The 15,475-nt window shown below is 44.1% G+C and overlaps 1 protein-coding gene across 8 annotated transcripts in view; it reads right to left on the bottom strand.

Moving 5' to 3' along the window:
- TMEM131 (transmembrane protein 131) overlaps nucleotides 1-15,475 on the bottom strand; it is a 192,948-nt gene that overhangs the window by 18,979 nt on the left and 158,494 nt on the right. For all 8 annotated transcript variants that reach the window (XM_021087244.2, XM_021087245.2, XM_021087246.2 and 5 more), the window contains exons 27-31: nucleotides 15,268-15,410; nucleotides 14,664-14,850; nucleotides 13,265-13,450; nucleotides 12,307-12,465; nucleotides 11,361-11,944 (exon numbers count right to left, since the gene is read on the bottom strand). In XM_021087244.2, coding sequence (XP_020942903.2) covers nucleotides 11,361-11,944; nucleotides 12,307-12,465; nucleotides 13,265-13,450; nucleotides 14,664-14,850; nucleotides 15,268-15,410 — 1,259 coding nt within the window. The remainder of the gene's footprint in view (nucleotides 1-11,360; nucleotides 11,945-12,306; nucleotides 12,466-13,264; nucleotides 13,451-14,663; nucleotides 14,851-15,267; nucleotides 15,411-15,475) is intronic.

Raw genomic sequence — 15,475 nt, 5'->3', positions numbered from 1 at the left:
ACCTTGGCCTCTCATCTGCGGACCAGGGGAGAGGACCTCACAGAGTTGCGGTGTGGAATTATATCAAGTCCTCAGGACAGTGCCTGGCACATAAATGCCACATACTGTTACATGGATGGAATGTAAAACTGAGCTACATCAAGTCCATTATTGTTATTATTCCAATGGCATTGGAAGTTCCCTGGCTGGGGGTCAAATTGGAGCTGTAGCTGCCAGACTATGCCACAGCCACACCAGATCTGAGGTGTGTCTGTGACCTGAACCACAGCTCACAGCAACATCAGATCTTTAACCCACTGAGCAAGGCCGGGGATTGAACTTGCATTCTCGTGGATGCTAGTTGTGTTTGTTACTGTTGAGCTACAATGGGAACTCCAAGTTTATTATTTTAAAAGATGTGGATGCTCCTAAGACAAATGAGAAAATAACCCACCATACATGTGAGTGCCTGCTATTTCCAGGCAGTGCTCCATGTCCTGGGAACACAGCAGGAGTGACAGCAACAACATAATCCCTGCCCTCAAGAAGCTTCCACTTAGTTGGACCACAGAGCAGCAGAGAAACCTCTGGATGCCAGCCCTTCAGACTGTACCCACAAAACCACGTGGGCAGGCAGGCTGGGTGAAGCTGCAAAAGCCACATAAGCCACTGTTTAACCCATTCTTTGTCATTAAAAAAAACATCTTTCTGGAGTTCCTGTTGTGGCACTATGGGATCAGCAGTGTCTTGAGAGTGATGGGATTTGATCCCCAGCCTGGCACAGTGGGGTTAAGGATCTGATCCCTTGCCCAGGAACTCTATATGCCCAGGGATGGCCAGAAAAGGAAACTAAAAAACAAACAAAAAAATATTTTTGACAATGGTGGCTTAATAAAACCTATTGAAAACCCTGATGTTTGATGGCCATTGTTAATGGGTTCCAGAGACTCAAACTCTGGCATCTAGAACAGGGGTTTGCAAACTATGGCCCATGGCCCATGGGCCCTATAGCTTGTGGGCTGAGAATGATTTTTATATTTTTAAGTGACTGAAAAAGAAACAAAGAATAGGTGGTGCAGACAGTTTGTAGCATACCAAGTCTCAAATATTTACTATCTGGCCCTCTACAGAAAGCTTGCTGAAAAAGAATAAGCAAAGCAATCCTGAGGGCCAAAAAGGAAGCAGAAGCATGACTCTCTCATCTTCAGATAATACTACAAAGCTACAGTAACCAAAACAATGTGGTATTGGTACAAAAACAGACATACCAATTAATGGAACAGAATAGAGAGACCAGAAATAAACCCACATACTTATGGTCAATTAATCGTCAACAAAGGAGGCAAGACTATAAATTAGGAAAAAGACAGTCTCTTTAGCATGTGAGTGCTGGGATAGTTGGACAGCTGTATATCCATCAATGAAATTAGAACACACCCTCACACCACACCCCCAAATAAACTCAAAATGGCTTAAAGATTTAAAGACAAGACACGGGAGTTCCCATCGTGGCTCAGTGATTAATGAATCTGACTAGATCCATGAGGTGGCAGGTTCAATCCCTAGCCTCTCTCAGTGGGTTAAGGGTCCAGTGTTGCTGTGAGCTGTGGTGTAGGTCGCAGACGCAGCTCGAATCCCACATAGTTGTGGCTCTGGTGTACGCCGGTGGCTACAGCTCCAATTAGACCCCTGGCCTGGGAACCTCCATATGCCGCAGGTGCGGCCCTAGAAAAGACAAAAAAAAAGACAAGATACCATAAAATTCCGAGAAGAGAACATAGAAAAAACATTCTCTGACATCAACCATACAAATATTTCTTAGGTTAGTCTCTCAAGGCAACAGAAATAAAAACAAAAACCAAACAAATGGGATAGAATCAAACTTACACAACTTTTTGCATAGCAAAGGAGAGCACAAAACCAACAAATAAACAAAAAGACCCCAAACAACAACAATAAAAAATGAAAAGACAACCTACAGAATGGGAGAAAATAGTTGCAAATGATGAAACTTGACAAGGGCTGAATCTCCAAAATATACAAACACCTCAGACAACTCAACTGCAAAAAAACAAACAACTCAACTGAAAAAAAGGCAGAAGATCTAAAAGACATTTCTCCAAAGAAGACATACAGGTGGCCAACAGGCACATGAAAAAAAGGCTTTCCATCACTAATTATTAGAGAAATTAAAATCAAAACTACAATGAGATAATACCTCATACTGGTCAGAATGGCCATATAACAAATGCTAGAGAGAGTGTGGAGAAAAGGGAACCCTCCTACACTGTTAGTGGGAATGGAACTCCACTATAGAGGATCCTCAGAAAACTGAATACATATGAAAATTCAGCAATCCCACTCTTGGGCTTGTATCTGGACAAAACTATACTTAAAAACGAAACATGTACATTGTGAATCAACTGTAATAAAAAAAGATACACGTATCCCAGCAGCACTATTCACAAGAGCCAAGACATGGAAACAACCTAAATGTCCAATAACAGATGAATGGATTAAGACGTGGTACACATACACAATGGAACACTACTCAGCCATAAGAAACAACGAAATAATGCCATTTCCAACAACACGGAAGCAACTAGAGATTCTCATACTAGGTGAAGTTAAGTCAGAGAGAGAAACACAATTACCGTATGATATCACTTATATGTGGCATCTAAATCTTGGCACAAATAATCCTCTCTATAAAACAGAATCAGACTCACAGACACAGAGAACAGACTTGTGGCTGCCAAGGGGGAGGGGGGAAGTAGTGGGATGTACTGGGAGCATGGGCTTAGGAGATGCAAACTATTATGTTTAGAGTGGATAGACAGTAAGACCTATAGTATAGCACAGGGAACTCTATCTGATCTCCTGAGACAGACCGGGATGGAAAATATAAAGAAAATAATGTATATAGAAAAAGAATAAGTAAAGTCCTGGCTGACTTTTAGGAATGTGATTTCATCATTTCCTTTCACATTGATTCCAGGAGGTATTAGATTTCATACCGTAACTGGAAGTATTAAGTCTCAAAAATTGAGTAGCCTTTGTTTGAGCAGAAGATGGGGCAGTTGGTTTAATTACAACAGCCCCGACCCACGCTGAGCACCCAGTGTTCTGCTCCACCCCAGCAGAAGGCAAGGAGCCTATCTTGCTCTAGCCCCACGAGCCCTTGGATTTCCCAGATTCTGAAGGTCTAACAGTTTAGGCCGAGAGAACTTCCAACGTTCCAGCATGGCCAACATTAATTCCCCATGCAATACATTTCTCACCTGAAATCATATGTTTTTATCATGCTCAGGTCACTGGATGAGAGGCATTATATGCATAAATACTCTTTATTTAAAATCATCTGAAACCTCATTAATAAATAGGAAGGGGCTGGAAGAGATTAAAAAAACCTGGTCTCAAATTTGGAAGCCACAGCTATACAAATAAATGGTCAGAATGAAATCACTTCATTACTTTTAAAACCTAATTAAGTATTTATTTCCTAATAATAGAATGGATTCCAAACTCTGTTGACAAAAACCATTTGTCCCTACCTGCAGGGCCCCTTGGGGGCTAACCTGAGTGGGTACAAGAACAGAAGCCCAGCCACTAAGATCTGTGACTGAGCACCATCCACTGTGGACAGGTCCAGCGTCTTCACTGAATGATGTTCTGACCCTTATCAGGTAACTATATACACACCCACAGTCACCGCAACTGGTATGTGTGTGGGGAGGCTGGGTGTACATTAACGAGGTGTGACACAGAAGAGGAGCTAAGATTTCATATTCAGGCTAATATGAGGCATCTGTGTAAAGAAAAGTCCCATACCCTGGGCAACAAAGACAATATCTGTTCTATCATTCAGTGTCCTCAGACTCTTCAGCAGGAATTCAATGTCAACAAAGTTGGTTTTTTCAGATGAACCCTCACTCTTCCTTTTCTTGCAGGAGAACTATGTAACAATGCTTTCCTTTGGCCTCAACCACCAGAAGGTGTGCAGCTCAATTTAACAATTAGTGGTAATAAAACTAACTTCATTCTAGGTTTTCGTTGAGATTGCACTGTCATAATTAAAAACAAACAGATGAAACATCAAGAACTACTTTTTGTCTCTTACTGTTTTAGATTTGCTTTAATCATTGAAACGACCTCTCATCATTTTAAATGTAGGCAAAAATAGGAATTATCAATTTATAAAATGTGTCCTACTCATTTACTTCTTTAAGTCTTCACTAACAAGTGTACAAAGCAATCTGAAATCACTCCTTTGGGCAGGATAACTTTAAATCATGTCACTTATTAGGGCCGCACCTGCAGCATATGGAGGTTCCCAGGCTAGGGGACAAATCGAAGCTGTAGCTGCCAGCCTATGCCAGAGCCACAGCAACGCAGGATCTGAGCCACATCTGCGACCTACACCACAGCTCACGGAAACGCCAGATCCTTAACCCGCTGAGCGAGTCCAGGGATTGAACCCGCAACCTCATGGTTCCTAATCAGATTCGCTAACCACTGAGCCACCACGGGCTCTCATACTGAGTGAAGTAAGTCAGAAAGACAAAGACAAATACCATATGATATCACTTGTAACTGGAATCTAATATACAGCACAAATGAACATTTCCACAGAAAAGAAAATCATAGACTTGGAGAACAGACTTGTGGCTGCCCAGGGGGGAGAGGGAGGGAGTGGGAGGGATAGGGAGCTTGGGGTTATCAGATGCAAACCATTGCTGTTGGAATGGATTTATAATGAGATTCAGCTGTGTAGCATTGAGAACTATGTCTAGATACTTATATTGCAACACAACAATGAGAGGAAAAGGTACGTATACATGTATGTGTAACTTGGTCCCCATGCTGTACAGCGGAAAAAAAAAATAAAAAAAATGTTAAAATAGAAAAGAAGGCTAGCTCTCATAGCTCATTTCTTTCTTATATGTGTAAGAATAAAAGAAAAATTTAGGGGAAAAAAAAATCATGTCACTTAGTCTCCACCCAAAGAAACTGCTTCAGAACAGTGTCAGCCACTAGCAGTTTCCCTGAATGAGTGCAAGCCTAGTGGCTGTGGACCTAAGCCAGGCCAGGACAGTAACAACACCTGACTGGAGATTCAGGACAACCTCTAGAGAATTACCCATTCTGGCAGGAGTTTCTTTCTCCTCATCTTCTGCCTGTTTAAAAGGTCTAAGTGAGGCCACCAGACCACACGGACCAACACATGATTCCTTCGAGTCAGTACTGGTTACATTAAGTTTATTTCCCCCTATTTGTTCTGAAATGATACCTCAATATGAGTGTGACAACCTAAAATGTACCAAAAGATGCACATGAAGAAAATGCTTCAGGAGTTCTTTATGTTAAAGTGAATATTGTTTCCAAAAATTTACAGCTATTATCGCATTATTTTGTTCTGTGCTTAGATGGCAAAGATACTGGTTTAGCCCAGAAGAAGGTAGAAGAGAATATTTTTTGTCTTTTTAGGGCTACACCCGCGGCATGTGGAAGTTCCCAGGCTAGGGGTCAAATTGGAGCTGCAGCTGCCCACTTACACCACAGCCACAGCAAGGCAGGATCCTTAACCCACTGAGTAAGGCCAGGGATCGAACCTGCGTCCTCATGGATGCTAGTCAGATTTGTTTCTGCTGAGCCATGATGGAACCCCCAAGAATTCTTATTAAGTGAAAAAATTTTACATCTATCTCAGGAAAGGAATTAATAAGTCTGTGAGTAGATCCATATTCTCTTCTGTTCCAGCTTTTCCTGTACCCTGAGAAAGCTGTACACACTGTATGCAGCTCTAACCAGAACCAATAAGGTACGCGGGACTCAGACAAAAAGGCTGCACAACCAACTTTATGTAGCATATAGAGTTCAATTACTTAGGGTTTTCGTAAAAGTATTACATGCAATGAGAACTTTGATTTGTTTATTCTAGAAATAAAGTATCATGGATATTCAAGAGCAAACACACTACAACTCAATGTTGGGAGAGTAGAGCTTCTGTCTTCCCACTTACGCACTTCTCTCCAAGACTTTAAGGGCAATTCCTGCCTGCCCCAAACCCACTAGGTGGGCCCAGTGCCCACCTCCCAGACTTTTACTGGCTACATTCCACTAGTGGGTGGGGCTACAAGAGCTTGACACAGCCGATCCCAATCACCTGCCAAGACTGCTGAATAGAGAATCTGATCAGTGGCCTGGGGTGGGGCCCAAGATTTCACCTTTTTAAAAGCTCTTAGTGATGTCATTATTGCCAATTCCTGGTCCTCAGCTTTGGGGAGCAGGCCTTAGAAGACTTGCCCAATACCCTCTCTTCTATGTGGGTCAGCCACTGAGCTTCCTGTCCCTGACCTCAGAGGCCCTGCTCCCTAGAGCCAATACATGACCTTCTCTCTGCTCACACTCCAGCTTCTAGGCCTATGTTAGGTGAATCAAGTCAGATTTACTTTTGGGCTAATTACCTTTGCCTGAGGGACAATACGTAGTTTTAGAGGTGAGAGCAGAAGGCTTATCAGCCAAGCCTCAGTCTCCACCAGTATGTAGCAGATGCCCTGCCTTGGAAGAAAAGAACTTCAGGGTAGATTTTAAATTCTGGCTCTAAATCTAGTCTGTCTCTTCTCTTGGCTGGAGGCTCAGGAGGCAGGAGAGGTGACAGTCAGATCCAGGCCAGGGACCCTCCACACACACTGTAGCACTGACACTCCTCCTGGTCCTCACCCAGGAGCCTGGCACTGCATCTCAGACGTCCCCGACCCAGGCCTGGGCCAGACCAGGGGGAAGGTCAATCACTCTGAAATCCAAAATGTTTTCAAAGCTTTTTCTTCCCAACTCATTTAGAAACAAAACAGGATGAGTAAACTCTTTTGTAGCAAAACCAAAACTGAACTGACATGAACCTACTTTAGGGTCAAGAGTCACATGGCACACACGTCGTATGCCTTTCTGAAAACCCGGATTTCAACACAGGAGGCTCCCGAGTGTTGCAGAAGAGACTGCGGGTCTCCAGGGTTGCAGCCTCGCTGCTGCTGATGGGCTTCGCCTCCATCACACCCCACATCTGGTTTCCGGGGCTGCGCGTGAGGACCTGCTCTTGCCCAGAACTGCTTTTTCTCTGAAACCCTAAAGCCTCATGCCTCCTCCTTGGTCCCCTCAATCCCTGGGCTCCCCACCCCCCGCCCTTGACTTGTCCATGTCCTCCTTGCCTGTGAGGTCCCTTCTGGGTTAAGGTCCTGCTAATTACAGGCAGCCCAGCACATCCCTCATCACCCGCCAACACCCGCATGACCCTCCCATCCCCGGCTCTTTCTGCTGCCCCCGTCCCGCAGAACTCCCACCACCCCCTGGCCTGAGAGTGCGACAGAGAACGACATAAGCGTGAGGAAGGCCCAGGGATCCTGGCGGGTCGCCCGTGCTGTCTGAGGGGCTGCTCTGCAGGTCTGCTTCCAGGCCCCACAGACCCCAGTCTACGGAATCTCAGTTAGCTAATGTGATTATTCCAAACTTCCTCTGGGTTGTGTTTCTCCCCTGCCGCTTCCCCTTCAGTCTCCAATGCTACGATGCACCCGCATCCACACACCTGTGGAAATCGAGCCCTTTTCTAATGTGCTGAGCTGGGGCTCCTCCCACCCACCTCCTTGGGCGTTTGGTTGTATAAACATCTCTTTGCTTCTCCTCCTTGTGAAGGAGGTGGTGAAGTGTGGTGATGAGCTGAGGGGTAGGGTTGGTCTTGGTGTGGGCTCCCCATCTACCTGATGTAACCTTCCTTAGACAGGTTTCAATGGGACTGGAAATGCCCATCCCAAGGTGCACGAGGCATGCGAGTTGTGTCTGGAACATTAGGAAGGGCTGACAAACACCACGGCTCTCAGCTATGCCAGCTGTTTTTCCCTTGATCTGTAGATATTTTTTAAGCACCGCTTTCCATTTTTTTTTTTAATTGAAAATACTACCACACAATATGTGCATCCTTTTTGCTGGTTAAAAATCAAAGAACATGGAAGAGTCACCCCCTCCCCCTTTACTCACTGGCCCCTCACACATGCTCAGAGATGCCGCTGGTAACAAGCTGGTATGAAGGGTCCTCTCTAAGCTACTGTAACCTGGCTTCTAGTTCCATCTTTCTGACAAGGCTATTCCTGCCAAGGTCGAGTAACGTCCAACAGCCAGGCTCTGTGGAGCTCAGCTCTAGCTCTGCTCTGGCCTGGCTGGGACATGCTAACCACACCTCCTACTTGCTTCTTGTCACGCTGTCTGCTGGCTTTCTTCTTGCTGGCCTTGCCCTCAGGATTCTGTTCTTAGAGCTCTGCTAAGACCAGCTTCCAAGCAGACATTCCTGTTGGGAGGTTCCACAGCCACCTGCAAGTCAGCAGGCTGGGGACAGCACCATTTCCTGCCCTAAAAGCCACAGTAGCACCTACACTCTACCATGCAAAGTAGCAGCTCTTTGCTTCCCTTTAAAGGTAACAGTGTTACTAAGCAGCACAGCCAGGATTTGATCTGGAGCTGCCTGAGAGTGGAGCCTGACCTTGTGACCCCACACCACTCTGCTGCTCACTCCCCCCCATAATGCCACATCCTAGACTGCCAATGGCAGAAACGAGGTGGCGGCAGATTCCACTGTTTCTGCAGTTAATGTAGAGACTGAAAACGGCTGCACCAGTCCAGAGCTTTCTCAGGTTTTAGCTATCAACCCAGCAATGGCCTCTGTCCAGTTCCCAGGGCTCAGGTCTCACAGGAGGAGAAACCACCGAAGTACCGAATCTACCAACTGTGCAGCTACAGAGTCCTGGCTGGGCCAGCTATGAAGACAGGCCATTTCTGGTCCTCCCCTCCATGCCGAACAGTGGCTGCAGGGATGACCAGAGAGGTGGCTGGAGGTCCCATTAAAACAGGGTGCTTGTGACACTACCTAAACTCACTACAGAGATTTCTTTGAGGTGCAGGGCAGGGCTGGGGAGAGAAAAGGGCGCTTCTGAAAAGGGCAGGCTCATATTTAATGTAAACATGATGACTAGTTTAGCAGGGGCGCTGGGCTAAGCTCCAGAGAGATTATAAAGGATCTACCCAGCTAAACGCCTATGGTTTTATGATATAGCACTAGGTTGCAACCCCAAGATCAGTGCCCACCTTTTCAAGTGCATTTAAAAGACTGGTTTTCTCTATGTATGTTATACTTCAATAAAAACACTTATTGAAAAAAAAAATAAAGATATGGCTCCTTCCTTCTTTCCAAACAGCAGTGGTGGGAAGGATAACGAGTGGCCGCTCATGTGAAGCTGGTAATCACTGTCTCCTCGTGGGCTCAAGAATCACTAACAATGTGGTACCCATGCTCCATCATTAAATATCTTTTAGGAGGTCAACTCTAGGACCACTGTGAAAATTTAAAAACATCTTTTTTAAAATTTTAAAATTTATGTTCTAGATGAATGACCATGAAAATAAAAACAGGGCCATCGTACTGATGTTAGAGGGCTATCTTAGACAAGCAATGGGATATTCACCTTGACTGCCAAAGCCTATCTTTGCAGCAAGAAAGGGTGATACATGTTTATTCATGCTCTCAATAAGGGAAAAACTCACTATGTAACTGGATCTAATTAAAAAGAGGAACTTTAAGTGTTCACTTATTTATTTATTTATTTTTTGTCTTTTCTAGGGCCGCTCCCGTGGCATATGGAGGTTCCCAGGCTGGGGTTGAATTGGAGCCGCAGCCGCCAGCCTAAACCACAGCCACAGCAATGCAGGATCCGAGCTGCGTCTGCAACCTACACCACAGCCCAAGGCAGCACCGGGTCCTTAACCCACTGAGAAAGGCCAGGGATCGAACCTGCAACCTTATGGTTCCTAGTCGGATTCATTAACCACTGAGCCACGATGGGAACTCATTTAATATTAATATAAAAAGTACCCTAAAATCTATAAGCTCTATTAATAATAACAATAAAAAAAAGATTTCTGTGGAAGAAGTTAAATAATATTCAAGACATTTTCCTGTTTTATAAATCCAAATGTAAGTTATTCTAAGAAGACTCTACGGAGCTAGCCTTCAGATCCCTAGAACTAAAAATTCTCGAAAAGAAAACTGGACTTGGGAATGTCAGGTTTCTTCTGATGCTTCTTTAGCTCTCTTAGGGCTGCCAAGTTCCTTGTCCCCTGTGTAATCCAAAGGCAAAAACTCCTTGGTACATCAGTGAGGGAGGTGCCTGATGAGGCTTAGAGTAACATACAGACACGGCTGTCACAGGACAGAAAGGAAGATGCAAACAAGTTCAAGCTGTAAAGGGAATAAACTGAAATATAGCCAGAGGCCACTTACTATTTTTCACATTTTGGATTTTGGAAGTTCTAAGCCTCCTCTGTGTGTGTCGTGTAGATATCTAAGCGGGACCCAGTGATCCCTACCTTGCGGCCTTGTGGAGTCTGCTTTCCCGGAGTCCGGCTAGACCACACTTCTAAGGAGGACACTGTAGAAGGGATGGGCAATCACAGAGGGCCGTGCCTTCTGGCCTCCCAGGCTGCTCTTGCTTCTGCCTTTTTGCTGGCTTGCTCTGGTAAGGCCAACTGCTCTGAGCTGCCCTATGGAGAGGACTCAGCCGGCTACTGGCCACAGGCAGTAGGAAACCAAGACTCTCAGTACAACAGGCTGCGAAGGACTAAATCCTGCCATTGGCCACCTGAGTGAGCCTGGAGGCAGAGCCACCTTCAGCTGAACCTTAGGGAGACTTCAGTCCCGACCCCCAGCCTGATCACAGTTTTGGGAGAACAGGAGGGCCCAGCCAAGCTGCACCGAGGTGCCTGACACCTCCTGCCCCACAAACTGTGAGATAGTCAGAATGTCTACTGCAGCTGCTCAACTCTGCTGCTATAGCATAAAAGCAGCCACAGACAGTATGTAACGAATGGGTATGGCTGGGTTCCAATAAAGCTTTATTTACAAAAAGCAGTGATGACTTGGCCCACTGGCTGTAGTTTGCCAACTGCTGCATAGGTTGTGCAGAAATCCAATTTTTGAGTTAAAACGCAGATGATCTTCATTTTACACCGTTTAAAAAATTACTTTAACAAAAAAAAGAAGTTCAACCTACCACAATAACACAGTAATCATAGGCAGTTGGAAAGGAAAACATGAGCTGTCCAATAAATTCCTGAACATGGTTAAGTCATCTAAGAAATATAGTATCTTTGATGGCAAAGGGATACCTGCTTTTGCATCTTGATATGGAAAAGGTGAAGTCCAATAATAGAGATGAATGTGAGCCAGAAGAACACCTGCTAAATTAGCTATCACCATCACTATAACGGCAATAGCCCATTAGGCTCCCCCAGCTTCCCCTCACACATCACGCTCACCTGGCCTGAGAACACAGGCTTACCTTTGCTTTTGGACAGTGGCGACGGCGGCTGCTCTGTAAACACTTCTAGGGGTGGGGAGTCGTGGTGGTCGAAGTCCTTGTCCATGGCTTCTATGAGACTGGTGATGTCTGAGTCCTCGGAGCTGTGCCGTGCGCTGCTGGGGTGTTCTGGGTGGGGAGGGTGGGCGAGGGGTGCGGGGGACAGCCTCTCAGGCTGTGGCTCCTGGTGCTGAGGCACTGGCGGTGGCGGCTGCAGTGGCGAATGCTGCTCCAGCGGGCCATGGGCGTGGTGCTGGCTGCCGTGCTGGCTCTGTTTGGCCCCTTTGGATTTTCTGCCTGCTGTGTGGCCCTGGGCCACTGTGCTGGATTCTAAGACAAGGGGGCTCGCTTTGCTAGCCGACTGGGCGTTAGTCCTGCTAGAGGTGCTTGCGCTGTTTTTGGCCCTGACGTTTTCCACGTCAGCTGAGTTTCTATTGCTGTGGCTGCCGTGTGGGTGGCCTGAAGGGCCACACTGCTTGTGAGCCCCTGCACCGGGTCGGGATGCTGAGCCGCTTGCTCCGCAGAACCCCCGACTGTGACCAGGGTCACAGTTGAGTGTGTTCAAGCTGAAAAAAGGACCAACTGCAGATCAGTAATAGCAACCTTCAAAATGCTAAGATTAAAAAATTATTTCATTAGTACAGTCACCAAAAGAGGAACTACCCTAAGGAAAACACAGCAAGAAATAGGACACTTTCCACAATTCTAATGGGTCTGTTCTATTTGAAAATTTAGGAATCGAGCCATTGATCCTCATCAACAAAATAAAAACGTGTTATTTGCTGTGAGTTCTTAGTAACTGAGAGCTACACACAGGGTATCACTAAGATTTTTTTTCCTGAGTAAAGATGAAAAGAAACGTATTTGTTTAATTACATTGGCCAAATCTATGCATATTAGAGAATATATTTCCAGCAGGTGAACATACTTTCCTTCAGATGAAATACCAACGATTCTCCTGAGATCAAATGGTCTTCCCACATCAAAGGGTGGGTTTGAGGCCTCAAAGGATAGTCGCCTTCGAAACGGCTCCCAAATTCCTTGAGCTTCTAAATAGGCTGTTCCAATTACCAAAAGAAATAGTGCACTGCAGGGGTACAGAAAGTGGAGAATCAGGGTTCATTTGTTAGTGCAAGAGTAACAAAATCTGATCTTAAAGGCAGAGTTACTTGGTATAAGTACAATATGATATAAAAAACAAGATGCCTGTGACAAGGCAAAAAAGCACTGTGGATGAACGTCTATATACTGACTTTTCTTGAATGCCAACTTACATGGAGGCATCTATGGAAGAAATATTTGCATCAGAACTGACACTGGAGGACACTTTTCCTTTTACTAAGAAGAAGCTCCTGTCTTTTAGTTCTAACTCACTAGGTCAACTCTCTTCCCTTGAACGATGTGCGAGGTAACTATGTAAATTAATTCGGAGGTGAGCATATCTCATGCTCAGAACATATATCAATCAATATATTGAAAAAAAAGATGAGGAAGCTAAGGGTTTAAGAAATATTTCTTATTAGTTTCATGTTACTTAGGTATGATTCAAGAAGACTAAACTATTATGCTGAGTAAATTACATACGCCCAGACCAAGTAACTTTACCTGGTAAATTATGAGTGTTTTTTTCTCTTTGAGAAATTAACCTGTACTTACTTTGTACAACAGATATCAAAGGGAGAAAAGACTTTGGTGTATTGTGTTGGCCACCCAAGAAGGGTTCAGTTCTTACTGCTTCCAATGCTGTATGTAAACTTGACTAGAGAGGTCTGTCTGTTTTGTTTGTTGCTGGATCCCTGGCACTCAGAACAGTGGCTGGCACATAGTGGGCACATGACAGTATCAAGTGATGCCTAAATACCAACCTCGAAAGAAGACACAAGTACCTCATTATTCCTGAGATGATGATGTACAGAGCCAGCTCCCAGTTGGGCCTGGGCAGGGCTTCTGCACAGGTTGCTAACATATGGTAAGGAAGGGATGCATTCAACACAAATACAAATTCTGAGCCGCTGGTTGTTATAAACTTCAGTTCACGAATAACTCTAGAAGCTGTGAAATCAGGAGTAAACCTAAAACAGAATGATGGCTGTGAGACTATGTTTTAAAAATATACTGCAAGCAGTTTAAATAGAATGCCTTTGAAACAGAACATAAAAGTTTAGAGCTTGATACTTTTTATTCAATCTGCTCATTTTAAGATGGACAAACCATTGTTCCATGAGGTTAATAACAAAAACAACTATATTCTGTGGATAACTGGACAAGTTACTTAAAAAGAAAACAAGAATCAACTTCCTCTAATTATTCATTTGGAAAACATTCTCTGAGCATCTTACCCTTCCTTCCTCCCTTCTCCTTTATTTAAACCACACTCTTCTTAAACAATACATTCTCAATAAGGCCTTATTATTATTATTATTTTTTTTTAAAGAAGACTACCCTTGGGAGTTCCCATTGTGGCTCAGCGGAAACAAACTTGACTAAGATCCATGAGGATTCGGGTTAGATCCCTGGCCTCACCATGAGCTGTGGTGTGGGTCGAAGAAGTGGCTCAGATCCCGTGTTGCTGTGGCTATGGCACCTGCAGCTCTGATTTGACCCCTAGTCTGGGTACTTGCATATGCCTCAGGCGCGGCCCTTAAAAAAAAAAAAGGAAACCATCCTTGTCCTACTGATATTCATATCTCCTGCAATACTGCCTTCTGCCCCAATTATTTTCTTTTTCTTCTGTTAACTGTATGCTCCCCAACCACATGATCTGCCCTTGAGGAAAGGTGTCTTATTCCTCACTGTACCTTCAGGTGCCAAGTGTAAGCTACCTCTTACAGGGAGTAATAAAGTTACTTATTAAGTAAATGGCCATCGAAGATCATGAAATTACCATTCATTTAAGGGGACAGAGGTTACATTTTATTACGTAAACTGTAACATAGCAAGCCATCAACTGTTAAAATATGTTACCAACCACTACCAATGAAGGCATTAAATCTGCCTTGAGACCAAAGTATCATGCATTTGTATACACTGTAAAACATGGAAAAACTGCAGAGTGTGACACAGGAGTCTGCTCTGGTGCAGAGACTGAGCTTATAGTCAGTTTCCTACACAACCCTGAAAATTTTGAAAGTGGTTTCTAAGATTACCTGATCCACTTTGGAGATACGGGGAGTTTCACAATTTTGAAAACAAACATATGAAGAAACAACCAAAAGATAAAATGGAAAACAAACAAACAACTCTAGTACACAGAAGTGATTCTTTATCTTATGAGAAAATACTTACAATATGATTATGTCTTTAGAGGCATTGGCGCTTAGTGCAAACTCTTGACAATTGACAACTTTAAAGCCATATCCCTCACAGGAGTACCCACTGACTTCGATGGTTTCTACATGAATCTGAAGTTGTCCTGTATTCTCTACTTTAAATGTTCTTTTCAATGTGAAATTTGGTTCTCTTAGTTTCAAACCTAAAGGAAAAAAAAATGAAGAGTGAGTATAAATCTTGCTACCCTGTGCCCCAGGGCCAAGTGATGCTAAGACATTCTTTATGAATGTATCCCAGATATTATGAACCAGCTCCTCAGGCCAAAGAGATCAGCCATAATAGATCTCATCAGGAAGCACACCACTCTGTTAAGTCACTTTAGATGGCAGCAGTCTAATTACGCTTTATTTTTCACATGCAGAGTGAATCCTCAAAGGCATGGGATGACTATGGACACTGTATCTTCCAAGATCCAAACCAAACAACTCTGAAAGATGTTAAAATCTTAAGTCTCCATCACTAACATATACGTGTGCACACATAGAAATACATTAAAAAAATTATGTTGTTGAAAACAAATGCTGAAATTTGTGCCCTTGGATCTGTTAGGAATACTCACTATCTGTACAGTCTTTTAATAATGCTTCTGTGATTTTAAAGCGTAAGGAACTCCCTGGACCCGGAAGCTTGCCGGCCACCCTTAAGTTCTCGGTTGTTCCTTGTCCTTGGACCATTACAGCATCCATCACAGTCAGGTTATTTCTATGTGAGAACAAGAATCACAGATTTTCCTCCCATTAAATCTGCACATACTTTGGGCCTATAAT

This window comes from Sus scrofa, chromosome 3 (assembly GCF_054392235.1).
Source record: "Sus scrofa isolate SSC_HxYL_T2T_F1_AM1 chromosome 3, Sscrofa_HxYL_maternal_Yorkshire_Landrace_v2.0, whole genome shotgun sequence".
Lineage (NCBI taxonomy): Eukaryota > Metazoa > Chordata > Mammalia > Artiodactyla > Suidae > Sus > Sus scrofa.
The sequence above is the reverse complement of the archived record's forward strand: the minus strand, read 5'-3'. Positions and strand labels throughout refer to the sequence as shown.